At 38.0% G+C, this 23,576-nt stretch overlaps 1 protein-coding gene across 2 annotated transcripts in view; it reads left to right on the top strand.

Moving 5' to 3' along the window:
* skap2.S (src kinase associated phosphoprotein 2 S homeolog) overlaps positions 1-23,576 on the top strand; it is a 164,672-nt gene that overhangs the window by 19,403 nt on the left and 121,693 nt on the right. For both annotated transcript variants that reach the window (XM_018268770.2, NM_001094865.2), the window contains 1 exon segment: positions 7,843-7,868. In XM_018268770.2, the coding sequence (XP_018124259.1) occupies positions 7,843-7,868 (26 nt within the window).

Raw genomic sequence — 23,576 nt, 5'->3', positions numbered from 1 at the left:
CAATTGAAAGATCAAGATGGGAGATATTTGATTCTGAAAGGTAAAATTGCAGATGCAACCGTTACGATAGCAAATGTGTACTCCCCCAATTCTGATCAGATCCAATTTTTATGTAAATTTCTGAATACCTTAATGGGATTTGCTGAGGGTATAATTATTTTCGGAGGTGACCTTAATTTACCCTTAAACCCTCTACTTGACACATCCACTAAGAAGTGCAATATACCCTACAAAGGTTTGAAAAAAGTTAAGAAGGCTTTCAATGAAGTTAGGCAGATGTGTGGAGATGCTTGAACCCTCACACTCTAGATTTTTCCCATTACTCCAAAACCCACTTGTGCTATTCCAGAATAGACTATGTGTTTATATCCCACAGCTGGCTTCCGTATTGTAAAGAAGCTTCTATTTCGCAGGCGACCTTATCAGACCACTCACCGGTCACAGCTGCTTTTACTTTTCCTAATTCTTGTAAACCAGAGTTCAATTGGAGATTAAACAACTCATTATTTCTCAGAGAAGAGAACAAAGAGGCAATTCGTAAAATGATAGAACTATACTTTAAAGAAAATGACTTACCTGGCACTAATCCCGCAATATTGTGGGAATCCCACAAATGTGTTCTCCGGGGCCAATTGATTGCTCTATGATCTAGAATTAAGAAAGCCAGAGAATTAAAAGTTAAGGACTTGTTGAAAGACATAGCTTCTTTGGAACAAGCTCACAAACGATCAATAGCGGTTAACACTTTTAAATTATTGGAGGAGAAACGAATTCAGTTAAAAACACTTTTAGACCAATACTCTTACAAAGCATACCTGAAATGTAAACAGAAAACATATGATTTGGGAGACAAGAGCACAAAGCATTTCACCACTATCCTTAAAAGATTACAACCCAACACATTTATTCCGGCCATTAAAGATAAAAATCAATCAATTTGCCATTTAACACCTCAGATCACTAAGTGTTTCCAACAATTTTACCAGGATCTCTATGGTTTAGACGACCCCAATTTACCCACCAATTCCAGACAGGAGATTGATAATTTTATCAGAGAAGCTAACCTTCCCTCTCTGTCCCAAACACAATACCAACTACTTGAGGATCCATTCACCCTAGCAGAACTTTTGGATACTATTCACTCTCTACCCACAAATAAATGCCCTGGCCCAGATGGCTTCAACTCTTTATACTATAAAACTTATTCTACTGAGCTGGCTCCTCACCTGCTAACTTACTTTCAGTCTATTGACGATCATAATCAATTCCCTGACCAAGCTAAGGAGGCTCACATTACGGTTCTTCCCAAACAAGGCAAGGACCCCCTGAATTGTGCAAGCTACCGGCCAATTTCCCTTATTAATGTGGATATTAAAATATATGCTAAAATTATTGCTAATAGATTAAAAAATATTTTGCCCCAACTGATTCATGTTGACCAAGCAGGCTTCACCCAGGGCAGAGAGGGTAAGGACAACACCTACAAAGTTATCCTGTTGATCCACTATGCAAAACAGCATCAAATTCCCTCGATGCTCTTGACGACCGACGCCGAAAAGGCCTTCGATAGAGTATCTTGGAACTTCCTTTACCAGACTCTGAGGGGCTTTGGATTAGGAGAAATTCTAATTAGGAGAATTTCAGCTTTGTACCATGATCCCACCGCCAGAGTCAGAGTTAATAATATTTTATCCCCCCCGATACTAATTCGAAATGGCACTAGACAAGGTTGCCCCCTCTCCCCTATACTCTTTGTTTTAGTGATGGAGACCCTCCTGGCCCACATAAGACACAATAGGGACATAGCAGGTCTCACCGTTGGTGGTTCGGAACATAAGATAGCAGCCTTTGCTGATGACCTTCTGTTATTCATAACCAAGCCCATCCTTACTCTCCCAAATGTCATGCCCCTATTGTCAAAATTCGGTAAATTATCCAACTTCAAAGTTAACCTCGGTAAATCGGAAGCGCTAAATATTAATTTATCTGACTCAGTAATGTCGACAATTTCACGGAACTTTCCCTTTAAATGGGCCCCGACTAAAATAAAGTACTTGGGGGTACAGATCACTGCTAGTTTGTCCGATCTCTATCAGGCGAATTTCCCCCCATTGCTGAGTAAGTTGGCCGCTCAATTGAACTCATGGAAGACCCTGGGCCTATCTTGGTTTGGCAAAGTCCAAGCCATCAAGATGTCCATCATGCCTCAGATTCTCTATTTACTGCAGACAATACCTATTAAGATTCCTAGGTCATTTTTCTCGCAAGTTAAATCTCTTTTTAACCAGTTTATTTGGGATAATAAAACACCTAGACTCAAACTGGATTTACTTACTTTACGGAAAGATAGGGGTGGTCTAGCCATGCCTGTTGTCTTCCTATATTATATTTCGGTTCACTTGGTGCGCACCTCCTTTTGGTACCTAAAAAAAACAGACAAATTATGGCTACAAGCTTCAACTAACATACCGTTAGGTAATTTACTTTGGTCCCTAAATCAGACCGTTCCCAAAGATATCTGCTCCCATCCTACGGTTCGGCCTACCCTGGAGATATGGCACAAATACAGTAAGATCTATAAGTTGGTACGCCCCTTTCCTTCCTTACAACCCTTGCTAAGCAACCCTGATTTTCCTCCTAGCCTAGAGCCTAGAGCATTTGACAGATGGGGCTTATCCGGAAATAGGGTAACCAGACTCTCCGATTTCTACAAGAATGGGAAAATCGTTCCCTTGGGTGACGTACAGAAGAAATGGGGTTGCCACCCGAGAGACGTCTGGTGTTATAACCAGCTACATAACTTCCTCATCAAAGGATATCATAGACTACACCCATTACAACCTACTGTCTGGGAAAACTTTCTGGAGCTTAAGCTTCCATTTTTGAGGCCTTTATCTCAAACGTACAAATTACTGAAACAAAATAAAGCGTCTCCTAGTCTCACGTTCTTCGACCATTGGGAACGAGATTTGAATATTAACCTGCCTGACACTATTAGACATAAAATAATGTTGAATGTACAAAAGTCATCTAGAGCTTCTAGGATAAGGGAAATGAAGTATAAACTCATAACGAGATGGTATTATGTACCGGCCAAGCTACATGGCATTTTTCCCTCTTCTACGGATAAGTGTTGGCGGTGTGGGATAGGTGTAGGGACGTTTAAACACATCTGGTTTTCCTGCCCGAAAATAATTAAATATTGGGAGCAAATCTGTACCCTTATCTACAACATTACCGGCTACAAATACGGCCATGATGACCATACTCTGTTATTATTTCACTTAGACAGGAAATCCAATAGTTTAATACCAGATATCCTTTCCCAACACTTACTAAGGGCAGCCATATCCCTTATCCCCAAGAAATGGAAGTCACAAGACCCTCCCACTATTTGTGAATGGACCAATTTAGTAGAGGAGACCAGGAAACTGGAAGAGATTACTGGGTTGGTACAAGACTCACTGAACCGCTATAGAATGACCTGGTTACCTTGGTTAGAATTTTATAACTTGATCTGAAAATCTCCTATTTCTTAACCTGCTAAGGATGTTCCCCAACAGTTATACTGTGCTCACTATTCCCAGTCTAGGATTTCATTGTTGTAACAGACCCGATGTACAGGAGAAATGACTTGTTAATAACCCTGTACTTATTATCATGGAAGTGTAAATGTGAATTTTTTACTGTCCTCCCTCCCCCTCCCTTTCTTTCTGTATCCCCTCTCTCCCCCCCTCTTTTGAAAACTTCAATAAACAGAGATTTGGAAAAAATACATGATATTACTGACAACATTCTTTGGGGTGATTTTTTTTTCCGCCTTACTTTGCTTCCCCCCCCCCTTTTCATTCATTTTCTTGCTGTCAGCGAATGTTACAGATTACAAATGTTACCGCGGGTTCTTTCAAATAAAAGCAAGCTGTAACTTTTTAACACCCAGTAAATACAGTCTCTGTTTACATCTGAAAGAGCAAGTTGTAACTTTTCCATTTTGCAACACTCGACTGAGTCACCCACTGAGCACAAAGAATAGAGAGCTGAAAGCATTCCCGGCTGGAAGGTTTTATAGATATATTTCTCAGAATGCCACAAGATCCGCTCTGCCTAATAGCACCTTTAAACTATCAAATCTTCCATCTTCAATTTTTATTTTGCCATGGCACGGAGCTCACTAAGAGCCAGAGGTGGGCACACGCACAAACACACACTATTTTTTACTATAGTTAATAAAATGCTAATGAGATTTAGAAGGACCTGTCATAGCACTAGAATACTTCCAAGCATAGGGAACATTTTAATCAACCCTTTCTTATTTGTTCCATAGGCCCATACAACTCCAATATCACTGTGTCTAAGAATGGGCCCTCGTGATCAGTCATGGTGGGCCCTGTCTGACATTTGCAGCTGGCACTTGGTGCCAACATATTTCACACTACTGCAGAATATTTGTGATAATGGGATTTTAGTATTAGTTTCCTTGGTGGACCTTAATGGGTCCAGTCTGACAATATTATATTCTGAAGTGCTCTACATTCAGGCACTGTATGGACAGACAGAAATGAAACATTTACAAAGAACTGGACAAGTATAGTCAAGAGAAGATGTCAAAGGACCCTGTACTTGAGAGCCTACAGCCAAAGGAAACATGAGGCATCGGTTTTGGGCAGTGTTTTTAATAAACCAAGAGTTTGGCTAGACTGGTAGGGTTCAGATAGGCTTAGGGTTATTGCCATCAATGGAGAAAACCTATCCATTCAGATCCACTCTATATTTTAGCTGTACATGTTAGCTCCGAAATCCACCCTGTGTGAATACTGATATATGTAATGCCTTGTAAGTGGTACTGCAATGCAGGGCATATAAGAGTGGATAAGTATTTTTACTTCAGTTTAGAAAACAGTGTGTAGCACTCAATAACAAACATACTAGCACTTCCTTTCACACTAACATATGCATCTCAAAAACACAGCAGTACTCTTAAGCCTCCCATACACGGGCCGATAAAAGCTGCCGACAGACCGAGTTGTCAGCTTATCGGCCCGTGTGTGGGGCCATCCAATGGGCTTCCCTGAGATAAAAAAAAAAATCCTGTTGGATAGCGGTCGCATCTGTGCGTTTATGCGGTCCCGCAATCCGACCACCCGTATCGGATACATTTTGATCCGATCGTTGGGCCCTAGGGCCCACGATTGGATCAGCCGATATCGCCCACCTCAATGTGGAAATACTAGGGAGAGATTCGTCGCCAAACGAGCGGATCTCGAAGTCTATGGCCACTTTTGCTTGCACACACATAGGCACTCACTAGCAGTAGTACTTATGGTGGCCATATTCGGGCAAATTTAATCTTCTGATTTGGGCTCTTTAGACTAATTTGATGGTTTGTTTGCTCATGTATGGGGCACTCTGAGGGACCCACCCGACTGATATCTGGCCAAAAATGGGCCACATGTCGATTGGGCAGATTTGTTTTTCTCGTTGAATCAGGAAGTGCATAGGAAAGTTTACCTGTCGTAATCTGATTGTTTGGCCCTAGGGTCAAAAATCTTATTAAAGCCCAATATTGACTATTTTAGGTGAGCATATCAGGGAAAGATCCTCTCATTTCATTCTCTCTTCATGCAGGAGTTGGGTGTCAGATATTCATTGATATTTAGATCCAATATATCTTATAGGTGGCTTCCTTTCCTAGCAGATGAAATAGAGCTCACTCAAATAACTAATTCCAGTACAAACAAAATAACTGCCTTTTGCACAGATCCTGCATGTAGAGAGACATGATGTCTGGGGATTTTAATAGAGTGAGCTACTCTTCTAGGCAAAAGGAGCCCCCCTATAAGATATATTGGATCTAACTGTCAAAGAATATCTGACACCCAATTCCTGCATGAAGAGAAAATGAAGAGACACAGATTAAAGAGGGATAGTGAGATAAACTTGATTATTTCAGAAATGCTACAGAATTTTTAATTGATTGTATTTAGAAAACTTCTTATTTCAGTATGATTAAGCTTATATTAAATTTTCATTTTCACAATAGTTCCCCTTTAAATACAGAAAGTATTTGTATTTGTAAATACTCACAAACATACTAGTATGCTCACATGTACACACACACACACGTACAAACATACTAACACTCTCTTGCATGAACACATGCATACACACGCTTACTAACATACTAGAACTTATGTGTACACACAACACATGCACACAATTTAAATTAATATTAATATTTTGATTTATGCAGAAATATTCGTCCCTATAGATAACCATGAATATAAGAGAAAGTCTATGATAAAATGTTATGTACAGTATATCATCTTTTGGCTTAGTCTTCCTTTTAAACAGTATTTGCTGGTTTACGCACAGTGGAATATGATTAGCCAATTGATAGTAACAATCCCTGTTACCGTACAGTTATAACCGACTAAACTATTTGAAATGCCCAGCCTGAATATAGTACAAGTCAAAGAAATGCTTGAATAAATAAAAAAAATAAAAGGTATTGTGTATTTAAAAATGTTTAATATTTTACTATTAGACTTTTTGGTGCTTGCTTCATATAATTAACTTTGCCCCCCATCCAGCTGCATATCTTTTGAGCTCTATAGGCTGACATGTATTTACATGCTCCTAGTAGAGACAGTAAATCTTGTATGCAATGTGTGCTGTGACAGTGCCAGAGTGTGCAATGCTAAGCTGACTGCTGGGGGCAGCCTTTTTCTATAACCTCAAGAAATTCTGCTCAGGGAACCACAAGGCTGCATAATGCAGCCCCAGGCTTGTCTGTTTGCAAAGAGGGAGTCCAGAGATTTATGTGTTCTGGTAATGACAGGTTCCCATCAGTAAAGTTAGGCCCTGTAAGCTTCAAACTACATTATTTTTTCTAAAGGGCAAAACAAGAAAAAATAACTTTTTTTCTTACTAAAGACATGGTGGAAGGCAGTGTTTTCTCTGCTGGTGGAGAAAATGCAGCATGTGACACTAGCCTTAAAGGAACAATAACATCAAAAAATGAAAGAGTTTTCAAGTTATAAAAATATAATGCAGTATTGCCCTGCACTGGTAAAACTGGCATGTTTGCTTCAGAAACACTACTATTGTTTATATAAATAGGCTGCTGTGTAGCAATGGGGGCAGCTATTCAAATGAGAAAAGGCTCAGGTTACAAAGCAGATAAGCTCTGTAGAAAATAATGGTGTTATCTGTTATCCACTGTTTAACCTGTGCCATATAGTCGTTTTTCAATTTCCGCCATTGCAATACAACAGCTTGTTTATGAAGCAAAACAGATCAGTTTTACTGGTGCAAGGCAAAAATACATGATATTTACATTACTTTAAAACACTTTCATCTTTTGGTGTTACTGGAATTAGGTGGTTTATGTAGAAGCTGGTCCCATCTATAGCTGGCTTGCTTACTAAGTTTAACAAGCTGTCCACCTAATGTCACGCTCCTTAGGAGAGACAGACAAGCATCAAGCTCTATGGCAGCAGTTTTTGTGGAACGCTGGGAAATATAGTTGCTGAACCAAAGGTTTTAAACTCCTGCATTTAAAGTTGCCTTGCTATTAACTATCCCTCTATTCATGACAGTGTGGAAACAATGAAACACTGGCAATAATCATCTTGGAAAAGCTACAACTAAATGCAGATGTTTATAACAGAGAGAACCACTGCCCTGGAATGTACTTGCAACATAAGTGCTGAGGACACACCATAGTTATTGCCTTGTATTTCTTATGGGAATTACTATCTAAACTGTTAATGCATAATATGTAATGTTTGTTTTCTCTATTCACTTTATGTGATGATTTGTATTTATTTTTCTTTTTTTCAGCTATCCTCAAGATTTTCAGGACAAAGGTAAATAATGTGTGTGTGTGTGTCTGCTTGCTTGCAAAGTTAAAGTCTATTACCGTGAATTATTTTTTCAAGCACACTGCTAAACGTGGTCTCTGAATAAGCAGAAATGAGGGATATAGCTACCCCTGCTGGAAAGAGAATAACGCAATCACTTCTGAGATAGCTGCATTGTTCAGTTAGGGTCATTTTCCTATTTTCAATAATATGTGTTAGTATAGCTAAAGGCAATATTTGTATAAGACCGGAGTGAGCCTTTAAAGAGAAGAAATTAAAATATATATACTGGAAACAATTTTTATTGTCTCCCAATTGTATGCTTAATTTAACTTATTTTTTCCTAATCATTTTATATACACTGGGAATTGTGAGACTCAGAAGATGAGGGGTTAACCATGTGTTGCTTCCAGCTGTTGTATAACTACAAGTCACAGAACTCCCTCTGACATCAGATCTGTTGTTCTTTGGCTGTGTTTGTTAATGCTGGGGCATCAACTGCATCATTTCTTTATGCAATGCCAGCAAGATCTGCAATGCTTTACAATATCATATATAGTTGGCAATCGCAGCAAAGTCAGCACTCACAAGTCTTAAGATTATGAAAAATGTTTAACTAATGAAGTAGCTAAGGACTAACATTTCAGCCTAGTTTGGATGTAGAAATATTTATACAACAACCAAATGAGTATCCGTACTCCAGGGTTGATTATATCTTTAGGAATAGGGGTTCTATATTATATATATTATATATATATATATATATATATATATATATATATATATATATATATATATATATATATATATATATATATATATATATATATATATATATATATATATATATATATATATTATACTAAGTAAACCCCCATTTTACATTATTCAAAGAACAAGTTAGTAAACCCCCATTTTACATTATTCACAAGTTAAAAATGATGCTGAGCATGCTTGGAGATCATTGGTTTGTGCATGGGCTCACTATTACTCAAACTATATGGTAGATTGCCTGTGTAGGCCCCCAATTAATCAAACTGTTAACCAGGCAGTTAACTGAGGATCAAGCCATCTATCTTCTTGCTGGCCAAGGAAGAGCTCAAACGGAGTCTGTCTTCAACCCACCAATCATCTGTGCAAGTTGTACTGAACCCCCCAAACCTGTGGGTGTTTGGCCCGCTCATTACTACTAAGGGCAACGTTAGACAGGGCCACTTTAGGTACTTTAATCACCCCTTTCAGCTAGCCCATTAACACGTTGCCAATTTGACAATTTCAATGTTAGCCTTTTGTGGAAAGTTTGATGTGCTTTAGCAAATGCTTTTTCAACTATGACCAAACTATGACCTGACAAGTGCTGGTATGAGCCTTGTCAAGCATTCTGTGTTAGTTTAGTGGGAAGGGGCTGTTTATGGTGCTACACACCACATTTTCAGCCTACTCAAAAACACGGTGTTTAGCTTGGTATTACTGATAGAAGTGCTGCAACCAATTAGGGGTGGGTGCATATGGCTTGTGCAGAGACCTGCGTTTGCCCTAGTGGCAGTATTGTATTCACAAGGGGTTGGCAAGAGAAGGCACATACCTCTACCTCCCACCTACCTAACAAGTGCATCATTCAGATGTGCAAATTAGGAAATGATAGAGGATTCTGGCTTGCACCCCCAGATGCAAAAACATGCCCCACAATGCACTTGCACATCTTGACCCAATCTTTGGTAATTGACTTCTTATATTTACTTGACACAGATGGCACAGTCAAATCAAGAGGTTCATATTAACCTTTGTATATTAGTAACATATCTACTTTTACTCACCATACAGACATACAAACCAATAGTAAAGAGTGATGCTAATAGATTTACCACAGCACAATGCCGGGACAACAGTTGCTGGCATAAGCTCACCATTTGTGGATCAAAGAGTCTAGCAACATGAAGCCATATTCAACGCCTCTAGAATCCAGACACACGAATGCAAGGAATTCCAGCACAACCTGATAACATTAGAGGGTACTGACAGTTCAGTTGCGTCCATATAAACAGTGGGATATCTTTTAATTTTTGAGCTGTCTGAAGCTAAGTGGAAAAGGTGTCATTTGTTGAAGGGAAGCAGCAAAGTCAGACATACTGTATATGTTCAACCTTTTCTTTGGGGTCAATAGACCTGAAGGTTTCTGATGTGTGGGATAACAGCTGTGGATTAAAAGTTTGCTATTCAGTGGGAAAACCACCTAAAAAATTGCATGCATTTAATCTCTGTTCACAAAAGTATTTGCATCTATTCCTGTTCCTTGCACCTAACATCAGCCTGCCATGTTATCCTGCTCCATGCATACTAAGGCATGCAAGGTGAAAAGTACATGCCACACAAATGCAAGGGAGGGAAGCTTTGTATCTGGTGTAATTGAAGTAGCATCATTTATGCACAACACCATCACCATCACAGCATGTACAGTATGTGATCAAGAACATGGGCACTAATATGTACCTGCATTGGAAATAGGGATGCACTGAATCCACTATTTGGGATTTGGCCGAATCCCCGAATCCTTTGTGAAAGATTTGGCCGAATACCGAACCGAATCTGAATCCTAATTTGCATTTGCAAATTAGGGGCGGGAAAGGGAAAAGTGTGAACATTTTTTTCACTTCCTTGTTTTGTGATTAAAAGTCATGTGATTTCTCTCCCGCCCCTAATTTAAATATGCAAATTAGATTCAGCCAGACACAAGGATTCGCCCGAATCCAAATCCTGTTGAAAAAGGCCTAATCCTGTCCGTATCCCGAACCGAATACAGGATACGGTGCATCCCTAATTGGAAATACATGCCCAAGTTTCAGAGAACACTATTTTGCAGGTACACACTATAATGCTGGAATTATGGGAAAGATGCTGCAAAAAATTTGGTGATGTGTGTTTAGGAGGTCCCTGACCTGTACAGTTTACACTCAGATTAAAAACACTTTCAAGAAGAAAAAAACCAGTACAATAGAATAATAATTGGTGTTTATTATTATTATTATTATTATTATTAAGAAGAAGAAGAAGAATAACATGAATAAACTTATTTTCACATTTTATTTGCTGCTGCAATGATGCATATAATTAAATATAATATATAATATATACAAGCACAATTATTTTTTATTTCTCCATATGGCACAGAAATATAATATAGGGATTATTCAACCGTTCAAAACAGTTCCTGACCCAGCACAGCATGTATTCAAATTTCCTTATCATGAGCACACAGACTACAAAGTGTATTTGGATAGCAGCCTGTTCACAATTAAACCCAGGACACCAATATTGTAAAGTATCAAAGTAATAACTGTGGCACCCCCCTCCCCCCCATTCAGGCAAAGATCAGCATTTCTGCATCATGAAGACTGTTTATGCTAAAAACCCATATCCTCCAGGTGATGAGTTTAGAGAAGCTTACAGCCTACGGTTCCTTCTGTAGAAGAAGTCATGTCCTAGCTGTATGATTTAGGAGTGTAGGATTACATGCAATATCAGATGTAATGAATATGTAACTGTTACATAGAGTATGTGGTATGTATACAACTAGGATAAAAAATGCAGATCTGATTTAAACAAGACAAAAACAACAGCACATGTTTGTAACCAGTACACTGAACAGCTTGAATGTAATTGTTTTCTATTATTTTTGTGGTGAACTTTTTAGAATATTAATTTGTAGCATCTTTACACAGCACTTATTGTAGTTTTATTACACTAGTAAGTAAAATAAGGTTTCACGGGTTCCAGCATGGTGTATGACTTGCTGGAACTTGCATTTGAAACAACAGCGCCACCTACATGGATATTATTTATGCAGTAGGGACAACTTTCTAAAAGCTCAATGTCATAATAAAACTGATGGTTTGCAGGCTCAGATATCACTGGCAAACATTTGGCCCATCCATAGAGGGTTTGCAATACTTATTGGTTAATCTGAAAGAATTCATTTGTTCTGCTGGTGTTCAGAAGGGCTGCACATGGTTCTCAAGCTAGTGAGAGAGACAGGAGGATTTGTGTAAGTATCATGCACTTATACACATGAGCAGCCTTGTCTTTCATCTGGCACAGATCTATACATACTGTTTAAATACCACATTTCAGGAAAACAAATCAAATCCCAATTCCTATTCGGAAGAAAACATGTTATTTCAGTTCTGCCCTGATTCTTGTAGCCATTACGACTGTGAACTGTAAATACTGTGTAGCAAAGTTCTGGTGAAATGTGTCAGTACTTGTTTAGCAGGCAGCAGCTGCTGGTATCAAAGGCAAAATGTAACGTCAGTGCTCAGCTTTTGAGCATGTAGTGTGAAATGCAAACAAGCTGGTACGTACATTGCATAAGTCTTCGTTTGCAAAAAGGCCTGCAGAGTGAGACACACCAATGCATGGAAGCCACGGAAGTGTTAAAAACATATTTTACTTTATGTAGAAACTGATTAAAATGATAATTTTAGCAATTTTATGGGGAAATGATTATTTTCATGGGTGAATGATATCTGCACATACATTAAGGTATGTGTTAATATTTGGCAGAGATATGTCAGGAAAAGTCATTTACCCATTCTACCCATTCTACCCATTTACCCATTGATTACTTAACAGTAGTACAGACATACTGAGATAGTAGAGATAATAAGGGTCCTGACCAATATAGCCTTACAAACTGAAGGGAGGGTGGATCAGTAAGGGTGGATAGATATAGTCAGGGATATTACTTGGCTTTCCTGCGACCTCCTATACATTTTTTAGGAGAATACAATTATCTTAGGGTACCCATCACATGTTACCATGCCCCCTTCCTCCACTGCTATATGTTCATGGATCGGATAGGCATAACTAAGTAGTGTAACTAGTCAGCACTGGGACCCACAGAGGTGGCCAACACACAGGGATTCCATCCTGACCCCTTTTCATTCCCTGCCCCCATTGATGCCCCCTCTTGCAGGTGGGAGAGTGGTTGGTGAAGGGGCATTTCTTTACAACTCCAGCGGAAGCAGACCGCATAATCAGTATTCTCACTGTTGAATTCTCTTGCATCTCTAGTTTAGTTTTTGGTCAGTTAAATTCTTATTGGTGAATTTTCTTGGTGAATCTTTAATTAAATTGTTTGCCATCTTCTGTAGAGAGCTAGGTGGTACAGTGGAACAGTGCTTGCTGAGCTTAGTTGCCCTTTAAAATTAGTGAATTAAAAAAAGGCATTAAAAATATTAAATCACCAAGGACAAATAAAAATAAAATAAAATAATAATAAAATAAATTTGCATATTCATTTTTCCTCAGACCCTAACACAACACTTACAGCCAACAAACCTACTAGTATCTTTCTGGACATTGTTTGTTAATTGATTTTATAATGTTTCAAAAGGCTGTTTTCGCCAAAGGGTTAAACACATTTATTAAAATTATTTCCGGATTGGCGATTTAAATAGCCGTTAGATATCTGTGTTAACTGTGCCTAAGACTATGTATCGTAAGATACGAAACGCGTCAGGATTTCATGATTTTAACTTGCTGAAATAAAGTTGCCTTTTATTTCACGAGTGGGTTCAGGAGTGCTTGCCGATTCTTCTCCAAGTTTATACTCATCTCCTGCTACAGGTTTGGGGCTATGCACCCAGGCCACGCTACACATTCGGTGAGTGCATTCCCTATAAGTTTAAGTGGGGTTAAGAAGCTGGTTTTTGATACAAGTGCGGGACCTGGGGTTTCTATGCCCAGGTCAAAGTATTCCCAGGGTGAGTGCTTCAAAGTTCGGGAGCTCACTTGTTAAATCATCTCAATAGAATAAGGATAGAATTCGTAGCAACCCTGCTTCTATTTAACATTTTCTGGATTTGAGCTGCAATTTTTTCTGTGTGTATATTCAAGATGTCACCCCTGTTCACATATTGAGGCACAATCATTAAGATTTAAATGCATGCAGTTACACACACACATCCACAGTAACAAACCGTACACAAGCCTGGGTAGCAGATGGTTGCCATTACTGAGCTGAGCAATGATAAATCAACGTGTCGGTGGCGAGTCTAGCTATGTTCTAGCAATTACTGTATGCATAGGAAGACATGCCTCCTAGATGGTTCAAGAGGCTGTTGAAATGAGAATAGTTGTTAACACGGAGGAAGATAAGCGGGTGTGAGACAATGGAGGGGTTGAAAGACAGTTCAGCTTTAGATATTTTGCCTTTCAGGCACTGAGCAATGCACATTTATTAACATGCATTACTGTGAAGGAAAGAAGGGCAACTTATGGGGCATTATAATGCACAATCATAATGCTGCTACCATGTCTGGCCTTACACTGCAAGTCCCTCTTATTTAGTCAGACACCACCACCAAGTTTTTCTTAATCTGGTCACCTTATTGGCTGCGCCACCATTAGATATTGAGCAGAGAATTCAACCAACCCTTTTTTGGCCCACACTCAGGTCAGTAGCCTGCCAACATGGTCAAGTCTCATCTGAATTTAATTAAAAAAAAACTGCATTTTCTACTTTATTTTTTGGCAACAGAAAAAAACACATGTGTGTATGTTAACATACAGTATATCATAGCAATTAAAAACAAGTATTCTTGTGTTTGTTTTACATTAGCCGGTCATGTTGCTATGCCACATTCTTAATGGGGTTTGAAGGGGAAGTATAAGCATGTTTACTTTAGAGTAAAATTAAATGTCATTGAACTTTGCATTTTTAAAATGCCTCTTGTTATTCATCTTGCAGAGAAAAGAGTGACAGGTCATACAGTATCTATTTCTCCTGTAGAGCCAAAATGTTACAGTTTCAAATCGAAAATCATTCTAAACAGTTTACTGGCTTTTAAATGGCATTCCCAACTTCAGTGTGATAGCTCTGAGATCACTATTGTTACAGTTATACAGCACCTTTTCCTGTGTACTTTGTAGTTCATGTTGCAGCGACCTTTCCATTTATTTTCATTATTAGTATTAACAAGACAAGAATTGTTTACATATTCAGTTGAAAAAGGGGTCTTAATTTCTACTGTAAATGGTCAGTTAAAGACTAGAGCTTAACTGGTTAGGTCTTATGCTGTACATCTGCATTTATTTACTAATATATAATATAAATGCCAATACACCACTGTCGTTAGCTGTTTGACAATGTAGGCAGTTGTAGTTTTTCATATGCTGGAGGTTGCAAGTTGGACAGTCCTGATATCAACTTACCTTATTATACCCAGTATCCCCCAGCTGCAACCCCATCTCATAATAAAGATACATTTCTAAAGCTCGTGTTTCTTGACTGAGATCCTCATAAAGCTCCTGCTCTGTAGAGCACTAAAAAAAATATATATATATATTTATAAAAGTTGAATAAAGGCTGTTGCACAACAGGGTCTTGCAAAACATGATTATTTATTATATTAGCAAATCGATGTTTTGACACTCACTGGGGCCTTTATCATATATTCTGTCAGCACCAGGGCAATTACCCATATAAGTGAGTGCATGAGGCATTTAACAGTTTTTGTGTATATATATGTGTATATATATATATATATATGTATGTATCTATATATATATATATATATATATATATATATATATATATATATATATATATATATATATATATATATATACACACTTTCCAATGAGTATCCGCACTCCAAGGCTGCTGCAAATGGCGGGGTGCACGGTAATTTTAACGGAATGCAAAGGAACAATGAGAACGTGACTCTTTGCATTGTTTAGCTGGCTACGATTAAGTCTCATTCGATCTAGTGTGGCAAACCTTTAGGTGGCCATACACTAACTGACCTGTCAGGTACATGTACAACGAACAAGCAAAAGGGAAGGATATTGTGTGATTTTGACTTGTATGGACTGGTCAAATATTATTGTTCTGTTTATTTTAATAGCATGAGAGAGTGTTTTTATTACAAGAAATTAAGGAACATTGGGGGCACAATGCCAAAGAATAACCCCGTATGCCATAGGCCCAAATTTAAATGAGTTGATTACAGCAAATAATTCACTGCTTTGATAAATCACAGTCCTTTACTGTATACATTATATACCAAAATATATCTTAGTGTTCAAAATCAGCTGATCTGTACAATATTTTACCTATATTGCATGAAATACTTGTATTCTGTACATTGAGCTATTCACTTCATTCAGTGCAGCTACCACTACCTGATCCGACCATATCTTGGTCTCTGTCCAACCAACTATATGAGTTGTTCCAAACCTGCCCCCGGGCACTGACACAAGCTCAAAATGACTCCTTTGCTTAATAATACGTGAGCTATTATCTCTCAGTTTTAAAAACATGACACTGCTTTAGGCAAGAAAGACAGGTTTGAAACTGTTGTTTTACAGTCTTCTCAGGTGGAAAAACCCAAACAGATCCTTTTCGCAGCCGGGTCTGTTAACCTCTACACTACTATGACAACATAGAGAAAGCTAAAGAGAAGTTTGCGAATGTAAAGAAACTAAATGCATCAATATTAAATAGTATAGATTTTCATGAACCCGCTACAGCTACCAATATCATCAGCAGCATTGGGTAGAAATTGCATACTGGATATCTGGAGAGTGGTACAGTGGGTGTTAAATGCATATTCTTTTTCATATGGTCTATTGGAGCATGTGATGCCTGTACCATTCGTATTCACAAAACCTTGCATGTCAGAGGTTTAACCACTGTGATGAAGGTGCAAAGAAGAAAGCTAAGGTTGTTTTGTATGCAGTCAAAGAGGTTTAAGACCCTCCAAACTGAGGAATTACGCTACATCAAATTCCATATTAATCTGTCACCAGGGATGTTTAATCTTCCCAAAAAGTCACAAGACAAAGGCCCACAAATAGGGCTATGCATTAAAACAGGAATCAGCCTGACATGACTCTATTACCTTACAGTACACAGTGTACAGTATATTTTACCTTGGACTGGCTTGCTGTGCCCTGACACTGATTTCAGCATAAACAGAGACAACTCTGGAAATACCTGTTTAAAACAGTTGACGGAACGGTAACATCTAAAATGTAATTGTTTTAAAGAAATAACTATCTAATGTACTGTTTGCTTCAGAAACACAACTACTGTATATTTTATATAAACAAGCTTCTGTAGCCATAGGGGCAGCCATTCAAGCATAGGATAAACAGTAGATAACAGATAAGCTCTGCCGAACCCTATTGTATACTACAGAGCTTATCTGTTATCTGCTGTGTATCCTGTGCCTTTTCTTCTTTAACAGCTTTGAATGGCTTTGAATGAAAGTAGAGTTTCTGAAGCAAACACCCTGTTTGTACCAGTGTAGGGCAACAATACATTATATTGCTATTCCTTCAAAACACTTTTTATTTTTTGGTGTTACTATTCCTTTAATAAAATCTGGAGCCCTATGCATATGACTAAACTGTGGCCTATGTGCTGTAATTTTGCAATATCTCACTAATTTCTGCAGGAATTGTAGCTGCTCATGTTCCCCACACAAGGTCAGACTGGGCCGGCAGGAGACCGGGAAAAAGCCTGGTGGGCCCCCAGCTCTTGTGGCTTATATGCACACCTTGCATTTCTAAAGTTCAGGGGGGGCTGCAGTAGCAGCCCTGGTGGGCCCCCTCATACCTTATCGTTACAAATATACAGTAATTGGTGCACAATATTTTATGTGTTTACATTTTTTTTCTATTTTACCCCAAGGTGCCCTTTGCACTACCCTAGGGCAGATGTAAAGCCTTGACTTCTGGGGGGCACTCTTGGCCCTCTTTAAGAGCATTAATCACTATACCGACAGTATACAATGGAGCTTTATTATTGTAAAAGGCAGAAAGTCCCATTTTCTGTATAAGAGGCAGCAAGAACACAAATTCTGTTTCTGATCACTTTCCCATAAATAGCTTAGGCCATTTCAGAAAAGTCTCCAAACCATCTAGTGCATTTGGTAAAGGCAGAAGACATTTTAATTAGTGCTGAAGTTTAATTATCCTTCTGTGCCCACAGCAGAGATTTTAGCATTTCTTTTTGTGCCATAACTGTTGAAGAGAAGTATTTTTAAACTGATCATTAATTTTATGAGCGCAGAAATGAGATGCAGAATTTATGGTGTTGTCATTGGCACAAGCTCAAGGCACCACTGACAATATTTCCGATTGTAATCGAATGACTGTGAACTAATGGGGCTATAAACATTCTTTCGAACATACATTTCATTTCAACGTCCGATTAGTGTGTAATGTTCTTAATTATAATGCTCATAAACTTCAATCACAGCATAGCTCTGCAAAATGCAAGAGACAGCTATGAGGGGCTTGGAGCTGATTTTCTGTTCATATTTACCTCCAAATACTATTATTCAAACAGGGGCTGCAATCAATTTGAAATGACACAAAAGAATGCAATCTAGGCAAACAAATCTGTCTATTTAGTCTTGCATTGTACTATGGTAATGGAGATGTGAAATATTCTTTGTTTAAAGGGAAAGTGTAAGCAGTAATTTGATGCCATAAATACTTTTTGTAAAAGACCAATTGGCTCTGTATTAAAGATAAATAATAATAATGTTTCTCAATAGACTTAGGTCAGGCAGATGATAGCTCACCTTTTTCACATTACAACTCTAGAAAATAAGTATCATTTACATTACACACTTCTCTGTATAGTTTATATATAATGGTCTTTAGACTTTATGAGATTTTTTTTTAAAAAATATATATATTTTAGTTTAATGTCTTGAGAGAGGAATTCCCAAAAAAAATTTAGATTAAAAAAATAGCAAAAACTAATTTCAATAATTAGTTTTTTTGTTATGTGTGTCTTTTCTATTTATTTTGTGCTATACTTTTGTTCAGTGGTTTAAATCCACTTCCCACTAGGTGCATTTGGAGGTAGTGGCATCACTCAAATTCTGTTAGCACCTGATATACTGAAAGACACCTCATTGTGCATGACAGGCCTCCGTCAAAGGCTCATAAATCAAGCACCTCCATCAATAGAGCAACAATGCAAGCCCGCATTTAACAACATTGTGATAACACCCAGTACAATGCAAAGGCACCAACCACATTAAGGGCCTCACAGGTTGGGAGGTGAAAATTAGGTTTTCTTGTACTTGTATTAAGTATTGCTTAAAAACATTTTAATAGGAAAGTTAAAATTTTTACATTTTTGTTTTAATGAACGTTGCTTTGACTGATCCTAAGAAATTATCATTGGCACAGATATTAGGCAAGGATTACTACTAGCTTATAATTAAATGGAAAGTAAACTAAATATATAAGTCATGCCACCCATAAAGGCCCCTTAAAATGCTATATCAATACAAAAATTGTACCCTTGAAAAATATGATGTGTTTTAAGTGTTCCCTTTCTTGGGACTATAGTAGCAAAAGCTGTCTCTTTCCTGTGCCTTTCCCAGCACTTTTGGTTTGGAGCATATCCAGTTGTATTACAGGTATGGGACTTGTTTTCCTGGACCTGGGGTTTTCCAGATAAGGAACCTTTTTTTAATTTGGAACTCCATACCTTAAGGGGCACATTTATCAAAGGTCGAATATCGAGGGTTAATTACCCCTCAAATTCGACCCTCGAAGTTAAATCCTTCGAATATCAAATTCGAAGGATTTAGCGCAAATACTTTGATCGATCAATTGAAGTAAAAATCGTGCGATCGAAAAATAAAATCCTCCGAATTGAACGATTCGAACGATTTTAACTGATCGATCAAAGGATTTTTCTTCGATCAAAAAAAGGTTAGAAAAGTGATGGGGAAGGTCCCCATAGGCTAACATTGTACCTCGGTAGGTTTAACCTGCCGAAGTATGTAGTCAAAGTATTTTTTAAAGAGACATTACTTCGACTATCGAATGGTCGAATGGTCGAATAGTCAAACAATTTTTACTTCTAATCGTTCGAATCAAAGTCGAAGTCGAAGGTCGTAGTAGCCTATTCGATGGTTGAAGTACCCAAAAAAATACTTCGAAATTCAAAGTTTTTTACATTCGAATCCTTCACTCGAGCTTAGTACATGTGCCCCTAAGTGTGCTAAAAGATCATTTAAACATTAATTAAACCCAAGAGGATTTTTGGTCTCCAATAAAGATAAACTATATCTTAGTTAGGATCAAGTATAAGGCACTGTTTTATTATAATGTGGAGTCTATGGAAGATGATGTAATGTAATTTGGAACTTAATCTATATTGGGTTTCCGGATAATGGATGCCATGCCTATACTAAGTCTACTTATGACCCATGGTTAATAGTCCATGCATCATTATTGAGCTTACAATGAAGAGAAGGTGGAAGTCCAAATAAGACAAAACTGATATGTCCTGGAAATAGAGCATCATCTTAGTCCATTATTAAGGTGGCCTTGAAACCCTGTATGTCAACAAAATTAATAATCATATCTTAATAATAATAATCATATCTTTATTAGCATCCAGTATGTGTGCATCCAAGCCCCCAAAAACCATGGGCGGCAAAAAAAACTTAAATGCATTAATACTTAGGGAGTTATTTATCAAAGGTCGAATTTTATGTGAATTATGTGAATTATGTGAATTTTTTTAACTCTAATAAAATCAAATGTACTCACTGGAATGGGAGGTTATTTATGAAAAAACTTGAACGTCTAAAATTCTATTGAATAGGAAAAACCCAAAAATTCGAATCAAATTTGAATCGAGTTTTCCAGAAAGGCTATTAATATCTTCAAATGGTTCAAAGGACCTCTGCCATTGACTTCTACACAAACTCGGCACGTTTTAGGTGGCGTATCAAATTAGAGCTGTTTCCAGGGTCGAAGTGTAATTAAATCTCACATTCAAATTAGAATTTGAGTTGGTGGTTTTAAATTCTAAATTGTGAGTTTTGACCAAAAAAAATTGAACATTTAATTTACCTTTCGACCCTTAGTAAATTTGCCCCTTATCATACGATTAAATATTAATACACCAGAGTTATTTTTCACACCACCTCATGGTTATTTCTCTCACCACCCTATGGTTTTTGGGGGGTTCAGAGATCATGTGAAAAACCAAACATGCCAAAAAATCAGATCACAATGATGGCAACTGCTGGCCATGGGGGCAAGGACTGCATCAGTGAGCCAATATGGTCCTTGTCAGACCAGATTTTGCAACCTGCCTGATCAATATCTTATCAATATTTGTTGACAGGCCATTCAGAGGGTCCCATACGGGGGCCAATAAACTGCTGACTTAGTCTGGAAGGATCAAATCACTGGCTTTTATTGACCTGTTAATTGCCACCTCTAGATTGGATCTGCTTTGTCTACTGATAGTATTAGTGCATGTGTTAGCACTGCAGCATACAAGGCATTTTGAATGGGAAGTGCCATAGTTTGCTCAGCCCCATGTGCCCTGGCACATTTATTGAGCAATAGCAGCTGGTGCCCACGTAACCCACCCTGTGTAGCATCAATGTGCTCAGGTAACAAACCCCCATATGCAATAAACAACAGAAATGTTGCCCAGGTGCAACAACCCATAGCAACTCATATGGTGTGACCAGTAAATGCTGCCTGCTTGGTATAGGTGATAAGACCTGTAGCAAATGTTGTTTATTTTGGAACATACCAAAGGAAACAAGCCTTTAAAACCCACAAGTGAAAATGTACAGCATATGACAAGAAAATGCTTTATTTAAATATTCTACCGAACCAGAGGTTCAGCAGCACAATAACATGATACACAATTTCAAAATTGTCTGCAGCAGCTCCCCATACTGACACCTTCTGGACATGCTCAGGGTGCTCTTGGCTGCTGTTGAGAAGCTAAGCTTAGAGGTCCAAAATCGTTCTAGCATTAACATAAAATAAGGTTACAGCTGTCATAGAAGCTTATGTTACAAGGCTAATTATTAATCAATTCTGATGCACAATGCACTGGTATCCATGTTACTGTGTAATGTGAGTCTTAATTAATTACTAATCAGAGCTATATGGGAAATTTCCATGTCCACTGTAACATGTCAATCAAGGAAAAGGTGATGATACTAGTGCATGGCCATTAAGGTATCTAACTAGATATCTAGTCAAGGGAATAACTGACCACACACATGCTAACATATTAGTACAGGCTGGTCAGAAATGAAAGGAAAATGAAATGAAAGTTATCCCCAATACACAAGAAAGGCATTTTCACACCCAGATTGATAGTATCGTCAGTCTCAAGGTAAATGGCAAATCTGTTGCATTTTGGGTTTGAATCGAGAGACATGCTGATGAATGCGTTTCAGTCCATGTTTCTTTTGGACAAACACAACTTGTACTTGCTTTAGAAATTGCAGACTAATTATAGTTACAGCAAGGCCTGCAGTTGGGCCACAGTGGCTATGATTTATGTTATTATGTTATTTTGTTATATTTTATTCAAAACACAGACCCAAATGCAGTAATGCTAGCAAATAATCCAGCTTTTACATTCTTTATACTGTTTCTGCTAGACATATCACAAAATAATTGTTTATTGATCCCTATGAGTAACACACAGGCACAATTTTGCACCTGTGTTGGTAAATGAGTTAAAATGTAGTATATGGGAACTTCATAACTGTCGATAGGAAAAGCAAGAGATGATGGGAGAAGATGTGAAAAATCTTTGTGAAAAATGTTTGCCAGATAAGGTGTGTAAAAGCTTGTCCCTCCCCGGGCTAAGTAATTAGTTTAATTGAGCCAACTGCAGGTAGAATGTGGAATAGGTTGGTGCTATGTAAATCAAGGATAATAATAATAATAGAACAAATTATTTATTTATCAGTATGGTTCTATGCCATGGGTTAGTGCCAGGTACAAATTTACCCAGTGTTGTTAAAGGGGACCCGTCACCCAAAAAAATTATTCAAAATCCTATTTTATCACATTAGTCAAGCAAAATGAACTTTAATTACACTATATAAATTATTTGAATCTTGCTTTCTTCAGTCTGGGATTTCAAAATTATAGCAAGCAGGCAGCAGCCATTTTGTGGACACTGTTATTAACACAAGCCTTGTATCATCTCAGAATCTTGTTTGTGAACCAGAATGGGTGAATGTACACCAGAATGGAAAGTGAAAGTAATTGTCTGCCCCGCCTCTATGCCACTGGCTTAGAGGAGTAGCAGACAATATTTGATTGACAGCTGAGATTTTTAAATGAGCTTACAACAGCTATGAATGCTTTAATAAAAAATAGAAATTGGATTTCATGTTTAATTTGAAAAGGACTTTTATTATACAGATTTTTGTGTCTGGGTGACAGGTCCACTTTAAATGAACCCCAATTTTTATGTACTGTATATCCATTGATGTCTTCCCATAAATGATGGTGAAAAATGACAGGATTAGGACTTTCCATAGGATACAGGAATCCCTGATCTACCCTAGCATGACCTCCCAGTTATGCCTTTTTTTCAGATAGCTATGCACTGAATCCGCTATTTTTAATTCGGCCTAATCCTGAATCCCAAACTCCAGGGGAGTGACTGGATTCCTGTCTAGGTGTGATCTTCTGCCTATAACAACCACCTTTGCCTTTGGGCCTGGCCCTCAGATACTTGGGTGCCGCCAGTAACGCCCACAGGGGCAGTCAAGGGTGCCAAATGCATAATCTGGTGAGGGAGCCAGTAAGGAAGGATCTGGATGTAGTCAGACAGGCCGGGTCAAAACCAGATAACAGGAGCAGAATCATGAGGCAAACTTAGAAACAAGCCTGGGT

The sequence above is a fragment of the Xenopus laevis genome, chromosome 6S, assembly GCF_017654675.1.
Source record: "Xenopus laevis strain J_2021 chromosome 6S, Xenopus_laevis_v10.1, whole genome shotgun sequence".
NCBI lineage: Eukaryota > Metazoa > Chordata > Amphibia > Anura > Pipidae > Xenopus > Xenopus laevis.
Note: the sequence above shows the minus strand (reverse complement) of the source record. Positions and strands in the feature narration are given on the sequence as shown.